The sequence below is a fragment of the Onychomys torridus genome, chromosome 8 (assembly GCF_903995425.1).
Source record: "Onychomys torridus chromosome 8, mOncTor1.1, whole genome shotgun sequence".
Classification (NCBI taxonomy): domain Eukaryota; kingdom Metazoa; phylum Chordata; class Mammalia; order Rodentia; family Cricetidae; genus Onychomys; species Onychomys torridus.
In genome coordinates, this window is record NC_050450.1 from 86,484,092 (window position 1) to 86,506,526 (window position 22,435).

Consider the following 22,435-nt stretch of genomic DNA (forward strand, 5'->3'; position numbering starts at 1 on the left):
GCGTGTGTGTGTGTGTGGGGGGGTGTCGCCTGTGGGTTTGCGGTTTTGTTTTGTTTTTTTGTTTTTTTTTTTGCATCGAGTGTTTGGGTGCCTGATTCCCTGCCTCTGGAGCGGAGAGGTTCACCTGTTGCCTCTTTTGCCGGAAATCTCCAAAAGGGGCCCTCAGTTCTCCCAGCTCACTGGATGACAAAAGTCAGGAGGAGCTTAGAACCAAAACACAAAACAAAACAAAAAACAAAAGCAACAACAAAAACAAAAATCCCCCCCAAACAACAACAACAACAACAAAAGGAAACAAAACAAAAAGAACCTCTCCAGCCACCAGAAGTCACCAGGAGCTTGGCGCCCACCGAGGCACAATCCGGGCAGGGGTAAGGCTGCTCCCAGGTCTAGGCTCCTCCATCTCACCCCAGGAGGGACGGGAGTGCCTGTGGAGAGGAGGAGCCGGGAGACTCACCTCCTCCTGTCCCCGGACGCCCGCGTCGGGCCTGCGTGTGCGTGGTGTGGTGTGCGTGTGTCTCTCATGCAAACCCTCCCTCCCCAAACCGACCCCCCAACAGTTTGCCATTCCATACAAATTTGGAAACAGGTTTTTAGAAAACAGTGTGACGCACAACGGGACAGGGTGGGGGGAGGGCAGTGGTACTGGGGCTCCAAATCTCCGAGTCATTGATTGTAAAAACCTGGGGGGGAGGGGCGGCGCGGGCCCCCACTTCACCAAAGTGCACAGATCCGCGCTTGGGCGGGGCAGCCAGCGGACCCGAGGGGCATCCCCGGGCTGGGCTGCTAGGCTCAGTCAGAACCTTCTTGCATAGATATTTGTGTCTCTTTAAAAATTATTATTGGTAGTATTTATTATTATTATTATTATTATTATTATTATCATTATTATTATTTTGCCTTTTATTGCTTCTAAAAGTTCTTACTGCGTTTTCTCTCCGATCCGGACTCTGAGTTCGGCCTCTGTCGCCTCTTAGCTTTTTTTTTTTTTCTTTTGTATGCTTGGTTTTTTTAAAAAGGGAAAGGAAACATGATTCTAGTTACAAATTGACTTGGCCTCTCTCTGTCCTCTCAATCCACATCCCCTCCCACCAAAATAAAAATTAAAAAACGCGGAGATTCGGGTTGGGGTGAAGGCGTTCGGGCGCCCTGGTTTTGCCCTCTTCGAGAAGGAAGAGATACCAACTGCTTTTGGCCTGGGCAGCTCAGTGTCTTTTTAAAAAGTAATCATAAGCGGAGACACTATCCCGAAACTCAGCTGCCCCTCCCCAAGCCTTCTGGCCTACTGGGAGGTGAGGAGAGAAAACTCAAGTTTGGGAAAGCCTAAGGAGTCTCCAGGGAGGGCCGGGAGGGAGGTCCCTGGAGATGCACTCCACGGGAGAAGGGAGGAGGAAGCCCGTTGGGAAAGAGAAGGCGAGTCCCCAGGGAGAAGCGAGGCCCCTGGGACGGGCCACCCACAGGTAGGAGACCGCGCCAGCCCTGGAGAGCCGCAGAACCGGCGGCCCACGCCCCGCGCGCCTGGCGCTGGAGTCGGTGGGAGCCCCTGAGCTCGCGGGGCTGGGGCTAGGGGGCCGGGCAAAGGCAAAGAAAAAGAAAGGGGCCGGCGCGAGGTCTCAGTTATGGAAAAACGCGTTGAGCTCCTCGTACATGGGGCCCCGGTCGTGGTGAAGGTGCATATCGTAAGACAAGAGATTCTCGGAGTGGACGCCCCCGCGCACGGCCGACGAGCCAAAGACCAGCCCGTGGCCCGCGGGCCGCGAACCGGGCAGCGCCGAGTAGTGCATAGAGTAGTGGTAGCTCTTCTCGTGGTCTGGAGACGAGTCCTGCTTGAGTGAGAAGTTGCCGTTGAGACAGAGCGGGGGGCTGAGCGGGCCCTCGTACTCAGAGCTGTTGTAGTCCGGGCTGGCACCTCCGCCACCCGCCGCCGCGTACAGCGTCTCGTAGGCGGCGCAGTAGCCGTGGGTCCGCAGGGCGTGCGCTGCGCCTCCGCCCAGGCCGCCGGCCGCCTGGCACTGTGCGCCCGCCAGGCGGGAGCACGGGTACGGGTACGGGTGCATGGCGAACGGGCCACCCGAGCCGTGAAAGCGGCCGGCGCCGTCCGCGCCCTGCTCTGTGAGGAAGTTACGAGAGTTGAGCTGCAGGCAGCCAGCCACCAGATTTGTGGTGGGTTGCGACAGCCCCTTGCACAGAGTCTGCACGTAGGACACCAGATCCGGCCTCTTGCCGGAGCGCAAGATCTCCGAGAGAGCCCAGATGTAGTTCTTGGCCAGGCGCAGCGTCTCGATCTTGGACAGCTTCTGCGTCTTGGAGTAGCAGGGCACTACCTTGCGCAGGTTGTCCAGCGCGGCGTTCAGGTCGTGCATGCGGTTGCGCTCCCGCGCGTTGGCCTTCTGTCGCCGCAGCTTGGAGCGCTCCAGACGTGCCTTGGTCATCTTGCGTTTCTTCGGCCCGCGCTTCTTGGGCCGCTCGCCTTCCGCCTCGTCCAACCCTTCCTCCTCCTCCTCTTCCTCCTCCTCCTCGCCACCCAGCTCGCCTTCCTCCTTGACCTCGGCCAACGTGGCTTCGGGGACCTCTTCTCCACGAAGGGACACCGGCTTGGAGGCCCGGGCGGGTCCTGGAGCCCCCGACCCAGGAGCAGGCGGAGGCTGCGGTGGCGCGTCGCCCTTGTCGCTTCTCGGCTCGTCGCCGTCGTCGTCGGCCCAGCTGGCGAACTTGGGCACGTCCGAAAGGAGGCCAGGCTCGCTGAACAGGCGGGTCAGCATGGTGCCTAAGGGCGCCCCGGGGGCGGAGAGACAGAGCACAGAGTGAGGGGCGCGCCGGGGTCACCACGGCCCCCCAACCCTCCTCCACCCCGAGATTCGTTGCTCGCTGCAGCTCAGAGGGCCCCCCGATGCCCACCACGTCCCGCTGCCCCACCCAGAGCCGGCCCAGCCCTGCCCGGCTGCCGGCGGGGTTCAGCGGCCCAGGCCGTCGCCCCAGAGCCGAGCCCGGCTCCGCCCCTGGCCGGGAAGGAGGCCGCTCCCGGCGGGTGTCGGGGTCCCAGAGATCGTGGACCGGGTGGTGTGCAGAGGGGCCAGGTTCCTCTGCCCGGGGAGGCGGTGCTCTGGCCCGAAAGCCTGCTCTCTCCGGGTGATGGAGAGAAGCTGGGCGGCTGCCGTGGGCACAGCTGCCCGGTTCCTTGGTTCCGCGGCCCGGGCCCCTCGGCCCGGCTCCCCCTGCCCTCCGGTGCCTCTCACCCCCACGCTCCCTAATCCAATTTGCAAGTTGGCGGCTCGCCGCCCCCAGTCCGGCCCCCACCCCCGCAGCCCCAATTCCAGACGCCCGGAGCACAGTCTCCTCTAGCTGCTGCGTCCGGGTCTCCCCGAGCCGGCTCCGGGTGGCGAGGACTGGAGAAGCCGGGCGTGGGGAGGAGACCCAGAAGCGAACCCTGTCCGTCTCCCCTGCGGTCAGGGACCCCCTTCCCCCCTTCAAACTGCCTCCCTCCCACACGTCTCTTCAGATCTCGTTGTATTTTGGGATCCATAGGGGAAAAAGCCAAATTTGTTTGTTTGCTTATCTTTTTTGGTGGCAGGGAAAGGTCGCAGGTTCCTTCGGGACAGTCATGTGGGGGGGGTCCCCATCTTCGCCTCTTCGCGCGTCTCATGACCCTGCCCCCCCATCCTAGGCATAAGGTCTCCTTCCGCAGCCCCTTGAGCTGCGGGCCCCAATGGGAGAGAGAACCCAGGGCGCCCCAATGCCCACCCAGTGAGGGGGTAGAGTCCCAGGCATGGGAGATCTGGGGGACTTTCATGTCCGAAGCAGCGCGCCCCCCCCTCCCAATCGGCAGGTCAGATCTAGCTCCCTCTCGGACAACTTACCTCAGAGAGGAGTCAAGGGGAGAGGGGAGGGGAGGGGGGAGGGGGCAAGAGAGAGAGGGGGGGAGAAGAGGAATCTTCTCGCTTATTTCATTGTTCCCCCATCTTCGGGGAGCGGGGGCAGCGGTTCCTCAAGGCGGCGGGCGCCGGCGTCTTCAGAGCGCCATGCGAGCCGCGGAGCGAGTGTGGCATCTCTACCAGGCGGGGTACCAGCCTCTATGCCAGGCCATATGGGCTTGGCACGTCACGGGCAGCAGCTATCACATGAGAGACGGTGATTGGCATGCGTCTGCATTGGGGGAGAGCCGGCTCCCCCGGGACCCGCCGCCATCTGTCACTCTCTACTCCAAAAAAAAAAAAAAAATTAAATAAATAAAGGAAATAAATAAATATCTCTGCCGCCCTCCCCTCCCCGCCCAACGCAGGGAAAGCAGGGATTGAGAGGGAGGTGGGAGGATTTGCCCCCCTCAGATACAGAGCCCCCCATATGGGAACAATGGGGTAGCAAGTCTGGGAATTGGAGGTTTGTGGTAGCGGCCAATTCTAGGCTCTCTCCGGGGTCTTGATCTGTCCATTTCCTTGTCTCCTGGTCCCTAAGGTGGGTCAGAACCAGACCCTAGGGGATGGAGAAGGGACCTCAGTGGTTACCCCCACTCCCCAAGAGGGTCCCTCCACCACAAAGGGACAGCTGAGGCCTCCTTCCAGGGTGGGTGTGGGGGGCATCCCTGACCCAAGCCCCATAGGTAGATGCTGGCATCATGCCATTCCTCATCCCTGTCTGCCCCTCCCCCAACCCCTCATGCACACACAACATATGTGGCTGAACGAAATTCAAACCAAGGGAAAGACAGAGAAAGGGAAAGGTTTGCCTGCCTGGGTGTCTGTGTCTGCATGGGCGTGTGTGTGTCTGTGGGGACATGTGTGTCTAGCTGTGGAGTCATCACATAGGAGACATTTCCTTGGGTGTCAAGGGCATATGTGTGTTGAGGTTGGGTGGGGAGGAACTTGGAGATGAACCATGTGTGCCCCGTCTGGGGTGAGGGTGGGCACAGACCTGGATTCCTAACCCACAAACCTTCCTCCCCCTCCTTACTATGTATGTCCTTACTACCTAATCCTTGCCAGGGAGTGGCTTTCTCTTGGCCTTCTGATGTGGTTAGCTGAACGGGAGGATATGGTTGGTTGGGGACAGCCTAGAGTTCCTAGAGGGGACCCAAACATTCTCCCCCTGCAGAAAACACAAAAGCGGAGGTTGACCCAAGCATTCCCAGGGGAGGCTAGGGTGAGCCAGGCTGGTATCTTGCTCAGGGAGATAGCAAGATGCTTTATTTGACTTTTCAGCTCCCCTCTAAACCCACTTATCATGCCAGACACAGATGTAAACGGTACAGGTTGAAGGTAAGAGCTTTAGACACACCTACACACCCCGTTCCTCAGTCTGTGATACAGAAAATGGAAACACCCCTATTCAGAGAGACAACCTGTGTGTGAGCAAGTACTCATGGCCAGCGGTAGAGACCTTTGCCCACTCAGCATTCAAGCAGGCGCTGCTGTCAGGCCTCAATTTCCTGCCTGTCCCTTGATCTACCAGTGGGCAGCCAACTCTGGCTCTCCTTCCAGCACACAATGAAGAGCACAAGGCAAAGAGAGAGGAGGACCCCCCTCCCATCCCTCAGGTGGACGTCCTCTGGTCTCACCCAGATTAGCTTCCTCGAGGGGAAGGTAAGACGTGGATCTGATGTTGCACATTGAACAGGGTGCTACATAGAGACAGATACTGCCTTGCCTTGGAAGGCCCCAAGAAAATGGCTATGAAGCTGTCCAAGGTGCTTAGAGGTCAGCCACTGAACGGTCAGAATTTGTGTTCTTCCTTCCACAGAAGCCTGCCCAGGGAAATGGCTGTAGCTAGGAACTCAACAGGGAGAGTAAGAGGAGACTAGAACCCAGGGCTCCTCCCAACCCCACAACTGCCTTCATGGTCCCCAAGGACAAGTAGTTCTTCCCAGGGTCTGCAATTAGGAAGTTCACCTAAGTCAGCTAGCCTGGCAGTGAGGTGGGAATGTGGGGTTGTGGCCAAGGCAGGAGGGAAATGACTTCCATCCTGGAATTCACTATGTAGACCAGGCTGGTCCTGAACTCTGCCTCCAGAGTGCTGAGATTAAAGGCCTGTACCACCACTTTGTAAAAGAAAATGCTGAATTCCAGGCCAGGGATTTGGCTCTAGGGTAGGGCACTTGGCCTGGAGAGCCCAAGGCCCTGGGTTTGAATCCCATAACAAACCCCTTTCAGATGTCCTTCTCAGAATGGATTTCCCTGTCTATGCAAAGGAGGCTATCATTCTGCCCCCTTTAGAGGGCTGTTGCTAGCACTACTAGGTTGATAGGTTAATGAGCCTGCATGGGGCCAGCAATAAAAGAATCTTGCAATAAATGCCAGCCTTTATGTTTATTAAGACACTTTATAAGTTGCTTTATAATGTTAATTTCTTGCATATAGCCCATCCCCAATTACAATGTTTTGTCTACAAAGAGTCCAGAAGTTTTGTTAAATTAATGGGTGAATGTATGAATGTGTAAATGGACGAATGCTTCCTTGGCAGAGAAAAACATCAAGAATTGGGTTAAGCCACTGGGGTCTGACAGGCCCTCTGGGTGAGGGCAGACCTTGTTGAGGATCCGGAACACTCTGGAGGTCTGCCTAGCCCCTCTCCCCCCATCTCCCATCTCTGTTTTCTAGATCGGAAAAGACTCCTTCAGGGGAAGGCCTGAGGTAGGGGGTGGGGTGGTCGGGCCTGGGGTGCAGAGACGGCACCCCTCTGGGCCTCTCCTGAACCTTCTTTCCTTCTTCAGAAAAATGGAACAAATTTTTCTCACCCGACACATTTCAACTTTAGCTTTTTTAGAAGATACAATAAAAACCAGGGGAAACTGGAACAGAGGGAGGTGTGGGATGGGCCTGCCTCAGACATGAGCGCGAAGGAGGTACCACACGTGTGTCCACATACACACGAGCAGGCATTAACACGCTGGGACATGCACGCTCCTCGCTGTACTCAGAGATGCAGTGACGGAGAGACAGAAAGATCCAGAAATGGAAGGAAGGAGAGGAAAGGAGAAGGACACCCAGAGATGCCATCTGTTCCTCCCCGTGGCATGGGGGGAAGGGAGCTGGTGAGGGGCCTGGTCCCCTCCAGGTCTCTGGGAGGAAAAGGAGAATGGCGGGCACTTCAGCCAGGCCTGGAAGACTTCCATTTCTGCTGCCCACACCTCAGGGTGGGAGCAGGGAGCTGGGGGCCCAGGTTCCCATGGAGACATACCCCCATCCCAGGGGAGTCCACGGGCTGGGCACCTAAAATGGCTGCCTCAGAGGGGCAGCGGCCATTTTGTTCCGGCTGGGCCTGAGGGGCAGGGGTGAGGGGCTGAGGGAGGGCGGAGGGCCTGGAGGAGACGGGTCATTCCTGAACACACCCGGGGAATCTAGCTCAGGGGACAGGAAGGATGGACTGGGAAGCTGCTCCTTCGGCGCCCCTTGTTCCCCCATAAATCATCCAGACGTGCACCTGCAAGTGCCCCCTCCATCCTGACCCCTCCATCCTGACCCCCAGCACAGATGTGCACCTGCAAGTGCCCCCTCCATCCTGACCCCTCCATCCTGACCCCTCCATCCTGACCCCCAGCACAGATGTGCACCTGCAAGTGCCCCCTCCATTCTGATCCCTCCATCCTGACCCCCAGCACAGACGTGCACCTGCAAGTGCCCCCTCCATTCTGATCCCTCCATCCTGACCCCCAGCACAGACGTGCACCTGCAAGTGCCCCCTCCATTCTGATCCCTCCATCCTGACCCCCAGCACAGACGTGCACCTGCAAGTGCCCCTCCTTTCTGACCCCCCAGGACAGGTGAACCTGCAAGTGCCCCCTCCATTCTGACCCCTCCATCCTGACCCCCAGGACAGGTGAACCTGCAAGTGCCCCCTCCATTCTGCCCCCTCCATCCTGACCCCTCCATTCTGACCCCCAGCACAGACGTGCACCTAGCGCCCCCAGATCAGACTGGTAGGTGGTCTGTGTGAGCAAGGAGGTTTGCTCTCCCACCATAGCCGGCCCAGGGAGCAGGTGGGTCAGACCCAGGTGCCCACCCGCTGGCTGCTGCAGCCAGACCCGGGGCTGTGTCCCTTCCTATCCTCCCCCTACCCCCCTACCCCCGGGCTGGGTGGACAGGTGAGCGGACCGGTCTCCTGAGGTGTGGGGGAAGGGCAGGAGCGCAGACCCTCGAGGTCCAGAGCTCCTGGCAGGCGCTGTGCTGGGGGGGAAGGAGGAGGAGGCGCCGACGGGCACTGCCCAGGGAGCACCTCCTCCTCCTCCTCCTCCAGCAGTTCGGATGCCCGGGCTCCACCCGGAGCCCGGAGCCCGGGAGCACCTGCCGCCACCCCCCATCCCCCGGCCCCCTGCCCCACCTCCAGCGCAAAGGACGCTGGGGGAGGGGGACCTGCCGCTTCCTCCTGGCTCCAGGGTGGGCACCTGCCCCGCTGCCCCCTCCCCCGCCCGCCGCAGTGTGCCGGGGAGCGGCGGGCACGCCAGATGGCATGGCTGAGAATGCGGCGACGTTGCCGGGAGGTGAGGGCTGGCACGGGTGATATGCGGCTGCGTGCCTCGTGGTGCCACTGGGGAGGGGGAGGGGAGGCTGCTGAGGTGTGCCCCCCTCCGGTGGTCCTCCCGTCCTGACCCCAGCTCCCTGCCCGGCTTCCCCTGCCCTTCCTCGGCCGGCCGGCCGCGCCCAAGCCTGCGCCTCGGTCCCACCCAGAGCTGGGAGGGCCTAGCAGGAGCTCCGAGTCCCCCGACCGCTGCTGCCATCGCCTCTTCGCCACCCAAGACAGATGACAGGTGGAAGAGACGCTAAGTCCTCCAGCCAAGCCGGTCGCCTCAGGCTGTACCCTCCTGGTTCCAAAAGTGTGGTGACCTTTGCCCCTGTAACCTGTGACCTCTGTCTGTGCCCTGCTTTTGGGAGAAGAGCGCTTCCCCCGTACTCCAATTCATCTTCCTCACCAAGAAGTTTCCCGGACACACCTCAGGGCTGCACTCCTGTTGGAAGGTTCCCGTCTCCCACTTGTGTCTCCTGTTTTGTCTCAGCGGCTATTTGTGATGGTTTTGGTCTGGGGCTCTCATCTCACCCCCACTGCTTGGCTGTAGGGAGACAGGGTGGGGAGTTGGAAGGGGAGCGCAATTTTGAGTCTCCTGGGGGCAAAGCCAGGGTCTCTGACAAGCCCAGGGGGTCTCCTTGCACCAACGTAGTTCTGGGGGACAGGAGGTGTAGCTCCGTTGGTGGAAAGGTTCCTAGGTCTGATCCGAAGCACCGAACAAACCAACCGGGCGGTGCATTCCTGTGATCCCAGCATCCGGGAGGTGGAAGATCAGAAGTTCAAGGTCACCCTAGGCTAGACAGAGCTCCAGGCCAATCTGGGGTAGTGGGAACAAAGCAAAAAAATTTTTTTAAATTAAAAAATTTAAAAAACAACAACCCACACAGGTCATTCCCAGAGACGGGCTGGAGGAGCAGGTGTGCCCCTCTGCTAGGTGCTGCTCTCAGAGGTCTGTGGCTGCTGCCCCCTCGGCAACAGGCTCCGTTTCACTGTCACTAAGAGGTCTCACGGTTCATGGACCAGACTGACGCCTGTCCTGTGGTGGACTCCCTGTGGGGTCCTCAAGTCTTACCTCAGTAGCTCCCAGGTGCCCGCACCCCCAGCCTGGATGCATGGATGTGACTCTTAGAGAAAATGGGAGTCAGAACAGGGCTGAGTCCTGCCCTGCTGCACCTTCTATCATACAGGGCCTGGCCCCCTCCTCTGCCTCCCTGGAAGGGCCCAGGCTGCCCACACTGCTCATCCTGTCTGAAATGCAAACCTGGTTGTGGTATTTACCCACTCCCGAAGCTTCTGCGTCTCTACTCCACAGCAGGTCTGTCGGGCTGCTCTTCACTGTCTCGTTCCCAGCCTCCCCGCCCTGCTGTCCCACAGTGGAGCACACTTCTACCCCTTTCTGCCTATAAGTCTCCACCACCAGAAAGTCCACCCAGGAGGCCGGCAGGCTCCATGCTCTTGAAGGCAGGGACACAGAATAGCCTGAGTGCAGTTGGGGTACCAAAGAACTGTCCCCCTACTGTTGGCGGAGGAGCAGCCAGAGCAAGACAACGTCCCAAACACAGTTCTACCTCTGTATACCTCTTTCTCTTTGTTCAGTCCTGCACTAAGCCCAACATGGCCTAACCTCAGCCTTCCACTCTGTAAAATGGGCATGATGCTTACTGAGGCCCGCCTTTGGGGGCAGCAGTGAGCTCGATCCGAGGTAACAGGTGTGAGCGCTTCTGGCGGTCCCTGAGTCCCTGATGTGGCCGATTGCCTCCAGCCCTGGATCAGCTTCAGTTTTCAAGTGTGTTTGTTCCTGGGGCTCTCTTCCCCACCAACCTTTGTTCTGCTTCACTGTCAGGTTTCTGCACAGGCACTGGGTGGGCTTGTCCCCGGCCCTCTCCCATCCCCCACTCCCACAGGAAGGCCAGATTTGAGATAGGGCACAATGTGGCAGCAGACCCCTGACCTTGGCATCATCTTCACCTTGGTCAAATCCTATGACCTTCTTTTTCCTCGGCTGTGAAATGGGAATAGTGCCACCTGCCCTCCGGGGCCTCAGAGCTGTCAGAGTGGCCAGGACAGCAGGATGGTGGGTCCAGAGTGCACTCTGAGGAGGCCCGTGCCTGGTGGATGGGGCATGGCCCAGGCCGGGGCACCACATCAGGACCTCTGCAGTGGGTTTTCCCAGTCTCCCTTCAACATCAGGGCCATACGTCTGGCCTGGGGAACTCTGGGGCAGACACTACTGGATATGACACTACTATGGCCTGCATGTCCCTTGAGCCTGGCACCAGGGCTGAGGCCACTGGAGGCTGACAGTGAACAGGGCCAGTCTCAAAGGGCTACCTGGGCAGGGTGTGTGCCGTGGGTGCAGCCAGGGCAGGAAGCCACGCTTTCACCAGAGCCCCACTGCTGCTTCTGAGAGGCAGGGTGGGCCAGGAAAGGACAGCCTGGCCTCGAAGGTAGAAGAGGTCCTGACTTCCCTCTCTTCTCCTCCCTCCTTCTCCCCTCCTGTTCTCTCTCCTCCCATCTCTCCCTCCTCCTCCTTCTGCACTTCTTCCAATGTCTCCTCCCCCTCCCCCTTCTGATGCTGAAGATGGAACTCAGGGCCTCTCTCTCCTAAGCTAGACAAGTAAGTACTCTACCACTGAGCCACACTCCCCAGCCCCCGCAAGCTTCTTCACTGGGAGCGAAGGAACAGCCTAGGGGTGAAGCAAAGGCCTCTTTTTCAGAGAAGAAACCACAGCAGAGGTGGGGTACAGGGGTACAGGGGTACAGCCTGTCTGATGTCTCACAATAAGTGAGTGGCAGAGCCGAGACTAGATACCAGGGCCCCAGCTGAGTGTGGTAACACACACACCCATAATCTCAGCCTTTGGGAGACTGAGGCAGGAGATCACCAGTTGGAAGCCAGCTTGGGTTACCAGTGAGACTCTAAAACAAAACACTCTGGGGGTGCTCCTGTCCTGAAACATCAGGGCATTCAATAGCAATTAACAACAGAGGTCATTTTTAGCGTGTGGTGTGCTGTGTAGGGAGTACATGCACACCTGTGGAAGACGTCAGATCACAGCTTGGAGGTGCCAGTTCTCTTCCCCCATCATGTGGGTCCTGGGGATCAAACAGATCTTCAGGCTTGGTGACAAGCACCTTTACCAGCTGAGCCCTCTGACCGGCCTGAGCCTGCATTTGAACCAAGTTTTGTGAGGTGCAGTCTTGGGCTTATTCATGACTATAAACTGTGCCCCTCTCTCTAAAGTCTGGGTGATCATGCTGTTAGGAACAGGGGGCCTTGCCATGAAGTAGAGGAGGAACCCTTAGCAAAACCCAGGGCTTGCCCTCTGGCGAGGCCCCCAGATCTCAGTGAGTGGTTCCAACTTCCAGAGCCTAAGAAGGTCTCCAAGCCGCCAGCTGGGCTTCCTCTCTTTATAGAGGGGGCAGTCTCTTCTAGACCTCCGCTGCCTGCGCTTTCCCTCATCTCTGAGAGGGCGCTCTGCTTGCCCTGAAGGCCAGGGGGCGGAGCTTTCTCCGCCAGGAAGTCCTCCCTGGTTACTCCCAAAGAAACAGTGCTTCTTCTGGCCCTGCTTTGCCCCATCTTCCCTTCCTGTCCCACCGTAAACCGGGACAGAGGAGCCAGGCCTCGCAGACTCCCCCGAGGAAGTCCTTGGCACCCCGCGGGCCCCCTGCCACTCGCTGCTTCTTTCTCCTCCTCGTCCTTCGTCTGCCTAGCTCCGGGTTCTCGCCTCACCACCCCCGTCCGCGCCTGGCACCGCGCCCGGTGTGCCCCAGCCGCCGGATCGCGCTCGCAGCCCTGACTTCGTGCCTGCCGGGCTCCGTGGCACGTGCCCCGCGCGCCCCTGCCCCGTGCCGCACCCCTCCGGGTGGCCTCCGCGCCCACCCTGACCTCCAGAGGTCGCCTGGGCACGTCGGTGGTCCGGGCTCCGAGGAGGGGGCGGCGGCGGCGGCGGCGGCAGGGAGAGGACGCTGCGCCTTTAAGGTGCCACCGCCGCGTGGCAGGGAGACAGCTTGTGCCAGCCCCATTCCGCCCGGCTCCGCTCGCGACGAGAAACACAATGCATAACAATCAGGCGCGCGCTTGGAGCTGTGCCACGCGGCGGGGGCGGGGCGGGCGCGGCCGGGAGGGCGGGGTGCCGGGGTCGCGACCCCTGCCCCGACTCGGAGGCCGCGGGGGGCCCCCGCGCTCCCCACGCCCGAGCTCCGCACCCCGCAGCCCGCGCAGCGCCCCGCCCCGGCCGCGCTCCCGCCCCGCGCTCCCTGCAAAGTTCATTCCCACTAACTCTTTTCCAGGCCACTTCCCCCTCACATCTGACAATCCGGGGCCCTCATTCTCCCAGTAATCACTCCACTGCACTAATTGCACATGCAAATATGCAAATGCGTATTAATTAATTACTATACTAATTAGTTCTGTGGTATTTGCGAGTAATAAATCATTGGATGGGAGCGAGGAAGCTGGAGACCTGGCCCATTTTCATTCTGCATAAAATTTTAATGGTCTCTCTGGCTGATCCGGGACGGCAGCGCGCGGAGAGGCTCTTAAAGGGCCAGAGGAGGCGGGAAGGGGCAGGGGCGGGGAGCTCCGGGTCATCCCGGCAGGGACTGGCACCCTGGGCGGCCTTGAGATGTATCCCCATTCCCTGAGGGAGCTGTCTTGAGCCTGCGGCTTTCTGCTACCTGTCTCCACCCCTGGTCCCCCGGATAGCTTCTGAGAGAACCTGGGCGGGTAGGAGGCTGAGCCTCGTTTCTTTAAGAAAGGAAAGAGGGCACGGAGCTGTGAGAGGCCAGTGCCAAGGCTTTTGGAGCCCCACAGAACCTGGGATAGGGAAATGAAGAATCGTTTCTTGGATGGCTGGGTAAACTGAGGCACAGGACAAGGCAATTTTTAAATCTCACCTGTTCCTGTAAGATGTCCTCCGTAACCCCTAGTCTTTTCTTGTCTCTGGTGGTGACCATCAAGGTTAGGGGTGCTTTCAGCTTTCCCTTTCCACATGATCAAACCTCAGCCCCGCCCCGTGGGCACCAGCTGGCACCCTGGCAGAGCAGTCTTCGGCTTGAGTGGGCCCCAGGGACCCTGCTTTATTTCCAGGACATAGTCTGGACCCCGGGCACAGGGAGGGGTCTGGCAGCTTCATTGACTGGAGAGGTTGAGGGATCAGGGTGGTCAGAAGCCAAGGTCTAGGAGGATGCCAGAGGTGGGCAAAATGGACAGGTGAGGACCAGAGTCTTGTCCTGAGCCATAACCCTCCTCCTCCTCCTCCGTGCCAGGGCCGCGAGTCCACTTGAGTGACTACTCTAAGTTCCTGCCTTCACATGCCCAGCAATTATATGGGGGCAAAGCCTCAAGAGGCCCCACTGGTCACACCTCAGCAAACATTCATGCTGTTGGGGAACTGTCCCCAGAGCCCCAGATGGCTCTGTGACAGACTCTGTTACCTTCCCCATTTTATGGATGGAAAATAGGGCATAGGAAGGTTAAGTGGCTGACCGACGAGGCCCACCTGAATTAGGATCAAGGGGCCTTGGCATCTGCGTTCTCTCCACCACCCACACTCTGCCCTTTCTTCCACCACACCCAGCTCCTGCTCCAGGTCCTGTGAAGGGCTTCATGGGCAGTAAGTATCCAACCCATCTGCATCCACCCAGGAGAAAGGTTCTGGGAACACCCCCCAGTTTGGGCATATGGGACCCAAGGGTCGAGGCAGATGCACAAATTGCTCTGAAGCACAAAAGTCCAAGCTCACTCGGAGTCTTCTGGAGGAGGGGACAGAAGGGGGCCAGACCGTGGCAACCCCTGATTATCAGAGAACAGGAGAGAATTCGGAAAGGCTTTCAGCTAGACTGTGGGGAGAACTTTCTTGCCAAGCAGAGACTGCAGGAGCCCTCACTGGGGAGGAACCTTCTCGTCCCTTTTCTAGCTGCCTTCTGGAAAGGGCCCCTGGCTGCTGGAGAGGGCTGGGGGGGGTGACTGCAGACCAGAGGGAGAAAGCTCATGTAGGGTACTATAGCCAGGGACTGTGCCTGGGTTGGTTGGGTTTTTTCCCCTTAATTTTCCTGGGAGCATTTCCAATGATCTTCATTGTCCCTACAAGTTACCTAGGAACTTGGGTTTGCATTTGTATTTGTTTGTTTTGTTTTGTTCAAGACAGTGTAGCCCTGGCTGTCCTGGAACTCACTCTGTAGACCAGGCTGGCCTCAAACTCCGAGATCCGCCTGCCTCTGCCTCCCCAACGCTGAGATGAAAGGTGTGGGCCACCACCACCAGGCTGGATTTTGGTTTTTTTTGTTTGTTTGTTTGTTTTGTTTTGTTTTGTTTTTGTTTTTTGTTTTTTGTTTTTTTTGAGACAAAGTTTTACTCTGTAACCAGGCTGGCCTCAAACTCTGACCTGCTTGCCTCTGCCTCCCAGGTGCTGGGATTAAAGGTGTGCTTCGCTGCACCTGACTATACCCTGGGAACTTTCCCACCCAAGGCTTGAATGTTGCTTGGGGGAGGTTGGGGGGTCGGGGCACAGGAGTTCCACCTGCAGTGTGCACAGGGGAAGGAGAAGGTGGTTCCGAATTCCCAAGGAACCTTTCTTTTACTGTGTGCTCATGTATACCAATTTGTTTACTTTTTACAACAGTTTTATTTCCCCCATTTTTATAAAAGGAGACTGAGAGGAAAGAAAGGGAGTGGGCTTGCCTTAGCCCATGGCTAGTAAGTGGTATAAGCAGGATTTGAACTACTGGCTGCTGCGCTTTGCCTTTCTGTTTGTGGCATGGCCAGACTGCTGATGTCCCTGTCCCAAGCAGAGTCTCCTCGGTTCCAGCAGCAGCAGCAGCAGCAGGGACCTTAGGGACAGGAGACACAGGAGAAAGAGCCTGTTTCTCTGTGACCCTCCTCCTCCGTAGAGGGTATGAGCTACTTTCTCCATGCTGGAAAAAGCTGGGCGAGAGCTTTTCAGGAGACCCAGGTTTTACCTCTGCTCCTGAGAAGGGGGTGTCTTTCTGGAGGGGGTGCTATCCTAGGACCCCCTGCTTCCCCTCAGCCCACCCTTGAGGGAAGAGCTTCATCTAGCATCTGTCAAGGGACCACCCTGGCAGAGACACTGAGATTCCAGCACTCCCAAGCATGAGCCCTGGGCCAGACCAGGGTCCCCTGGCCACCCAGTGGCCCAAGGGGACATCAGCAGGGAAGCTATGCATTTTCCTTCCCCAGAGCCAGGGAACCTCTACTGCCACCTTCTGGGCCTGGGAGTTTAGGGAGGGGCGTTGGGGTGTTGCGGGGATAGGCTTTAGGAAAGAAAACCCATTCCCATTTTAGCCCTCTGCTCAAGATCAGGGAAGCTGGGCTCACCCGGATTTTCCCCTTTTGGGGGAACTGGGGGCAAGTTGGGAGCTGGTGGGCAAAGGAGGCACAGGGGTAGGCTGGCAGCCCTGAGCTTCTCCATGCAGCCCCCGGGGCCGGGTGCCTGGGCAGGAGGAGGGGGCAGAGCAGCTGCTGGCGATTTATTAAGCAGTCACGGAAAAATTGGTTTATAAATTAACAGCTGTTTTAACTTTAGGGCCTCTTCTTCAGGGAATGGAAGCAGCCGACTGGACCGGGATTGGAGTGTGTGTGAGGCTGGTGGAGGGAGAGGGAGGCGGCGAGCTCCGGCAGCTGGCATTCTTCGGGGGCAGCCTCAGCTGGCACCTCGGGGGGCACCAGGCAGTGGCCAGAGCAGGGGGTCTCCAGGTGCCGGCGGCTGAGGCCGCCCCCTCCCCCTCCTTGGGTTGCAGCTTGCTTTCTTCTCACCGACATCCCAGCTTCCACTTGGGGGCGCCAGAGGACACAGACGCTACTGTACTTGTTTCTGCCACCAGAGGGCAGCCTCGGCACACCGATTTCTGCTTCTCCGGAGACGACACCACGCTAGGCAGGAGAGAGAGACCAAGGAAGCCCACTCCAGCGCATGCTAGTGATCTTCCACTCTTGATTCTGAACGTGTTAAAGGCAGAAGTAAAACCAGACACCTTCAATCCCAGCACTACGAGTTCAAAGTCAGCCTGGTCTACACAGTGAGCTCCAGCTCTGTCAAGGCTGCATTTTAAGACCCTGTGAGGATCCCAGAGCTGGGGTTGTAGCTCAGTGCTAATCTGTCATAAAAAAGGCCCTGGGATTGAGCTAACACCCCACTCCCATGGCAAAAAAGGGGGGCTCTGTGACTGTCTGTGGGTGTTTTTGTTTGTTTACAAGCCAGATTAATCTGCAACTTGTAATCCTCCTGATTCCACCTCCCGAATGCTGAGATTTCAGTATGAATCACCTTGCTGGATAAGACTGTCTTGTATTTGAACTAGGCTCTGGGCAAAAGCTGCTAAAGCCCTCTCAGCCTCAGCTGTCCCATCTATAAAATGGGACAATGCTAGAGGATAAAAAGAGATACCGCATCATATTCAGGGCTTAGCTCAGTGTCCAGGACAGTAAAGGCTCCAAACAGGAGCAGACCAAACAAACACAGCAACACACACACACACACACACACACACACACACACACACACCCATTTAGTGCCTGCAACTCATGTGTTTATTTATTCATTTATTCTTCAGTCTGTCTTCCCTACAGTGCCTTGCAGTTCAGCGTAAAGATACATGATGGAGAGGACACATCTTAAAATCTCTCGTGCTAAGAGCTTTGATTCATGGGTTTAAGAGCTTAAGAGCGGGGATGAAGAGCACTGGCAGTGGGGCTGGAGAAGTGGTCCATCAGTTAAGAGCACTTGGCTGCTCTTCCAGAGGTCCTGAGTTCAATTCCCAGCAACCACGTGGTGGCTCACAGCCATCTGTAATGAGATCTGATGCCCTCTTCTGGTGTACAGGCAAACTTGCAGAAAGAACACTGTTTATATTAAATAAAATAAATCTTAAAAAAAAAAAAAAGAAGAAGAAGAAGAGGGCTGGAGAGATGGTTCAACAGTTAAGAGCACTGGCTGCTCTTCCAGAGGTCCTGAGTTCAATTCCCAGCATCCATATGGCAGCTCACAACTGTCTATAACTCCAATTCCAGGGGACCTGATACCCTCATACAGATATACATTTAGGCAAAACACACTAATGCACGTAAAATAATATATATTATATGTATATATAATATATATGATGGGTAATGTTCTGTATGCTGTGAATATGTGTTGCTCTGATTAGTTATAAATAAAGCTGTTTGGTCAATGGTGAGGCAAAGTAAGGTTAGACAGAACATTCTAACTAGAGAGAGAGGAAGGAGAGAGACAGAGCAGAGGAGACACTGCCAGCAGCCACCAAGAGAAGCAAGATGTAAAGTACCAGTAAGCCACGAACCACGTAGCAAAGTATAGATTTATAGAAATGGGTTAATTTAAGATGTAAGAGCTGGCTATTGAGAAGCTTGCCATGGCCATAGTTTAAAAATAATATAATCTCTTTGTGTTTATTTGGGTCTGAGCAGCTGTGAACCAGGCGGGACACAGGAAAACTTTCAACTTTCAGCTACACAACACACACACACACACACACACACACACACATATTCATATAATATATGAGTTTTGATTCACATAAAACCAGTAGTACAGGAAGCAACTGAACCAGGTGGGGCCAGAGAACTTTATTGGGGGATATATATATATATTTGTGTTGGTCACATGCTATATAGAATTTTCAGCTGGGCATGGTGGCTCATGACAAAATCCAGCACTCAGGAGGCAGAGGGCAAGAGCATCTCTGTGAGTTCAAGGCTAGCCTGGCTACATAGTGAGTTCCAGGCCAACTGGGGTTATACAGGGACACCCTGTCTCAGAATAATAAGGGCAAAGAGATGGCTCAAAAGTTAAAAACATTTGCCATTCATGGGATGGGTGGTGGTGCACATCTTTAATTCCAGCAGTTCCAGGACATCCAGAGCTACACAGAGAAACTCTGTCTTGAAAAACATAACACACAAGACAACAATGAAAACCTCCTTGCTGTTCTTGCAGAGGACCAGGATTTGGTTCCCAGCACCCAGATGGCAGCTCACAACTGTAACTCCAGGGGTTCAGTGGCCCTTCTCTGCATATAGGTGGTGCGTAAGCCAGGAAAATAGTCATACACATAAATGAAAACAACCTTTAAATATAATTCAAAACTCCATTGAAATGAATGTTCACAACTGTTACAGTCTTTTGTTTGTTAATAAATTTTGTTTTGTTTTGTGGGGTTTTTTTGTTGTTGTTTTATTTTTGATACAAAGTTTGTCTGTGTAGCCTTGGCTGTCCTGGCATCCGCTCTGTAGACCAGGCTGGCTTCAGACTCAGAGATCTGCCTATCTCTGCAGTCCCAAACGAGTGCTGGAATTAAAGGTGTGCACCACCATGCCCAGATTGTTTTTGTTTTTGTTTTTTTAAGCACATAAGTACAGATATGAATATATTTAAGGGTGAAAAGCTAGGTGCTGGATAAAAAGGTGAATGAATATGTAGTCGAATGTCTCAGATGACTGCCCACCATCTTCTTTTTTGTTTGTTTGTTTGTTTGTTTTGTTTTTCGAGACAGGGTTTCTCTGTGTAGCTTTGAGCCTTTCCTGGAACTCACTTGGTAGACCAGGCTGGCCTCGAACTCAGAGATCCGCCTGCCTCTGCCTCCTGAGTGCTAGGATTAAAGGCGTGCACCGCCACCGCCCGGCTTGCCCACCATCTTCTTGACTAAGAATACCCTTGTCCTCTTTTTTGAATTGCTCCCTCCTCTGCTTCCCTCAGCAGCATGGAAAGATGACCCCCTGTGTATCCGGCTAGTTTTCCCCAGCTCCTCTAAAGCTGCGTCCCAGGACTTCCTGGGGCCTCCTCCCTTTCAGCTGCCAAATGCCACTCTTTCCAGTTCCAGCTCTGCTCAGTGGTGCCAAGGTCACCTGTGGGATGCCCAACTACAGACCCACATCGCCAGCGGTGCAGCGGCCCGAACCCTGGCTGATTCCGCCACCTGCTGGTCATCGACAGAACTTCATCTCTAAGACAGCGGGGGAAGACCAAACTGTGGAAGACTCGCGCTGGGGATTAGATTTTTATCCTGTTGAAACACCACATCCACTGTGCAAGGAGACGCAGAGAAACTCGTCGACGTTCACACAATAAGCTTCGGACCTGAGATTCCTATCCAGGGATGTCCCACTATGGTTTTTTTTTTTCCCTATGTGAATTTATATGCTTGGATTGAGGAAGGGAAAAAGGGGGTGGTGGTGATTGTCCTTTTTCACCTCCTCAAATGAGAGCAAAGGCCTCATGGCACCTTCCCAAAGTCGTCTTGCAGAGAAGGAGGGTGTAATGGCTCTTGCATGGCAGGGACTGGGTCAAGAAGAGAAAGCAAATATCAGAAAGAACATTGCCTCCAGACAGTGTGCTCAGACCGGAGATGGGGTAACAGACGCGCCACTAAACAACCTTGTTAGTCCAAGCAAGCAGAAATGAAGTCAAACCAGGACTTGAAATTGTTCTTTGGACCCAACCGCCTGTGCTTCCAACTCAAGAATAATAACCCAGGAGTGACATATTATTTTTACATCTCATTTGCATATGATTAATTCCCAGACGAAGTGAATGGAAGTCACGCTGGCTTCTCAGCCCTCCCACCTGTTTGTCTAGCCCCCTCCTCCAACTCTTGCTGGGCTCCGCCACCCCCACCGCCCTGTCCCCACTCCTGGCCCCTGTCCCTCCCCAGTTCCCTGTTCCCTTCCTCCCTGTCACCCACGCAGCCTCCGCCACCTGGCCGCCCACCGGAAAAACTTTTCCCCAAGTTCCTGAGAAGTCGCGTAGGATCCAGGAGAGAAAAATCAAAGTAATAAAACCTCATTTAATTCCTAACGGAGGGCAGAGCTGTGAGCTGCAATTATCTTAATGCGGAGCTATTTTTACTCCATCTCTTCTGTCATGAGGCTTTCTCCTCGCCACTTGCCTTTGTCTCTTCCCGTCTCACATGGGTCCTCTCTCCTTTTCACTCTCTCCACGACCCCCTCCCCAACCCTCCCCTTCTGCCTGTCCCCCATGCATATATCTCCCTACCTTTCATGGCTCCAGGATTGAGGAGCCAAAGGCATTACATCCAGACACAGCTGGGCAAAGAGGCGAAGACCACCGCTGTCCCCAAGGACCCATCTTCTGGGAATAAGTTGTGCTCTTGTGTCCCTACCCAGGCACCTTTAGAAGGGGATCCCTTCCAAACTGTTTAGGTCAAACCAGTGTGCTTCCATAAGTTTCCAGTGGGCACTGAGCTATACTGGGGGGGGGGGGAGCCTCATCCCTTCACCACATACCCTTCCTCCAGTACTCCAGCAGGGTATGCTCCAGTCTCTTACTCCAACTTTGGCCTAAAGGCTGCCCAGGTTGCTGTCTGGCCATGTACCTCTTTATCCTCCCAACACACTGACAACTGGCCTTTGTCATTCCGCACCACACCCCATCTGGAAGAGGGGTCCTGGGCCAAGCTAGGGACTGGCAGAGATGCCCATGTCCTGGGCCAGCAACCTAGCATGGGCTGTTTCCCAGAGAATATATGTCAACAAGCTGTGGCCAGGCTTGGGCTGGAGGACGTGGGGCCTGGCCGCCAGGACACCCTATTCCCAAGAGCAAAGTTTGGCCCCTGGCACCTTCTCTCCCTCATCCCCCAGAGGGCACTGAGTCTGGGGCAGAACAGCATGCCTCTGACCTCATTTCCATAAGACTCCACGGTCTCTCATTCCCCGGAGCCACAGCGCCGGGGCTGGAAGTGGAAAAGTTGCTGGTGGAGTTAGGGGTGTGGTGAGGAGGGCCCCTGCTGTTTCTGGTCTGAGAGTGACCAGGAGAGAGAACAGCCAACACAAACAGAGCCCCAGGAGGGCACACACGGGCACAGGTCCACACACATCCCCTCAGGGCGCTACAGAGAGGCATTCAGTCCTTCTTGCCTGCCCCACAGAGGGGAGCGCCAGCTCCTGCAGAGACTCGAGGGCTTGGGCAGATAAACAGGGCCACTAAACCCACAAAGCAGCCCCTCTCCTCCATAACACACACACACACACACACACACACACACACACACACACACACCTCTGTAGAAGAGGCTGGCACCTCAGAATGATAACACACCCACCTCTCTCCCCCAGCTCTGCTCCCCAACGCACCAAGCCCACACACGTGATGGCACGTGTACTGCTAAGGCAGCCCCCCAACCCTGCCCCCTGGTTGGTTGGTGCTGTCCCCTCCCCCAGAAGATGGGGAGAAAAGGCAGGAGACACGTGAATGCTGGGTACATGGTGGCGGGGACTCATTCCCCTCTCCCCTGGGTAATTTGCTCTCACACTCTCAGCCTCAAGCCCCTCTCCTGCACAGGCCCCCCGCAAGCTGGCACCCGCCTGCCCATCACCTTGACAGCCTCTAACATCCTCCTCCACACCCACACCCTCCCCCCGCACACACGCAGTCCTCCCACACGCTGCCACTCACACCCGCATCTTTGACACTCTGACACACTTACGTAGACTCACACACTCACACCACACCGACCCCCACCCTCCCAGCTCTAGCACTCCAGGCCTCTGGCACTCCCTTGCACATACTCCCTACCACGATGACTGACAGGTGTCCTCCCCCGCACACCTCTCTCACACTCGCTTTCCAGGACACCCCCATTCACAGCGTGACATGCTGGCACTCTCTTCTCGACCTCACAGGCCTCCCTTGAAACTCCACGTCCCAGCGCCCCCACCCCGCACCCCGCAAGTGGTTAAGGCCAGAGTCCCAGCTCCAGCTGCCCCTGCCCTTCCCCTAAGCCTCGCGGCTGGACTCCATCAATAATGCAAAGCCGAGTTCTGGGGAGACGGCAGGGGGCCCCCAGGCCGCTCCCCCGGCCCTGGCTCGCTCTCTGCACCCTCCTCCCATCCCCGGGAGAACACGCTTCTCGTTGCTCATTGGCCGCTTTCTCCTAAGCCCTCCCT

At 56.4% G+C, this 22,435-nt stretch overlaps 1 protein-coding gene across 1 annotated transcript; it reads right to left on the reverse strand.

The window, feature by feature from the left end:
- Positions 1-261: 261 nt before the first annotated feature.
- On the reverse strand, positions 262-3,889 carry Neurod2 (neuronal differentiation 2). Its single transcript, XM_036198220.1, has 2 exons — positions 3,858-3,889; positions 262-2,767 (listed from the first exon to the last, which is right to left on the reverse strand). The coding sequence occupies exon 2, from the start codon at positions 2,760-2,762 to the stop codon at positions 1,614-1,616; it is 1,149 nt and encodes a 382-aa protein (XP_036054113.1). The 5' UTR covers positions 2,763-2,767; positions 3,858-3,889; the 3' UTR covers positions 262-1,613.
- Positions 3,890-22,435: the final 18,546 nt, after the last annotated feature.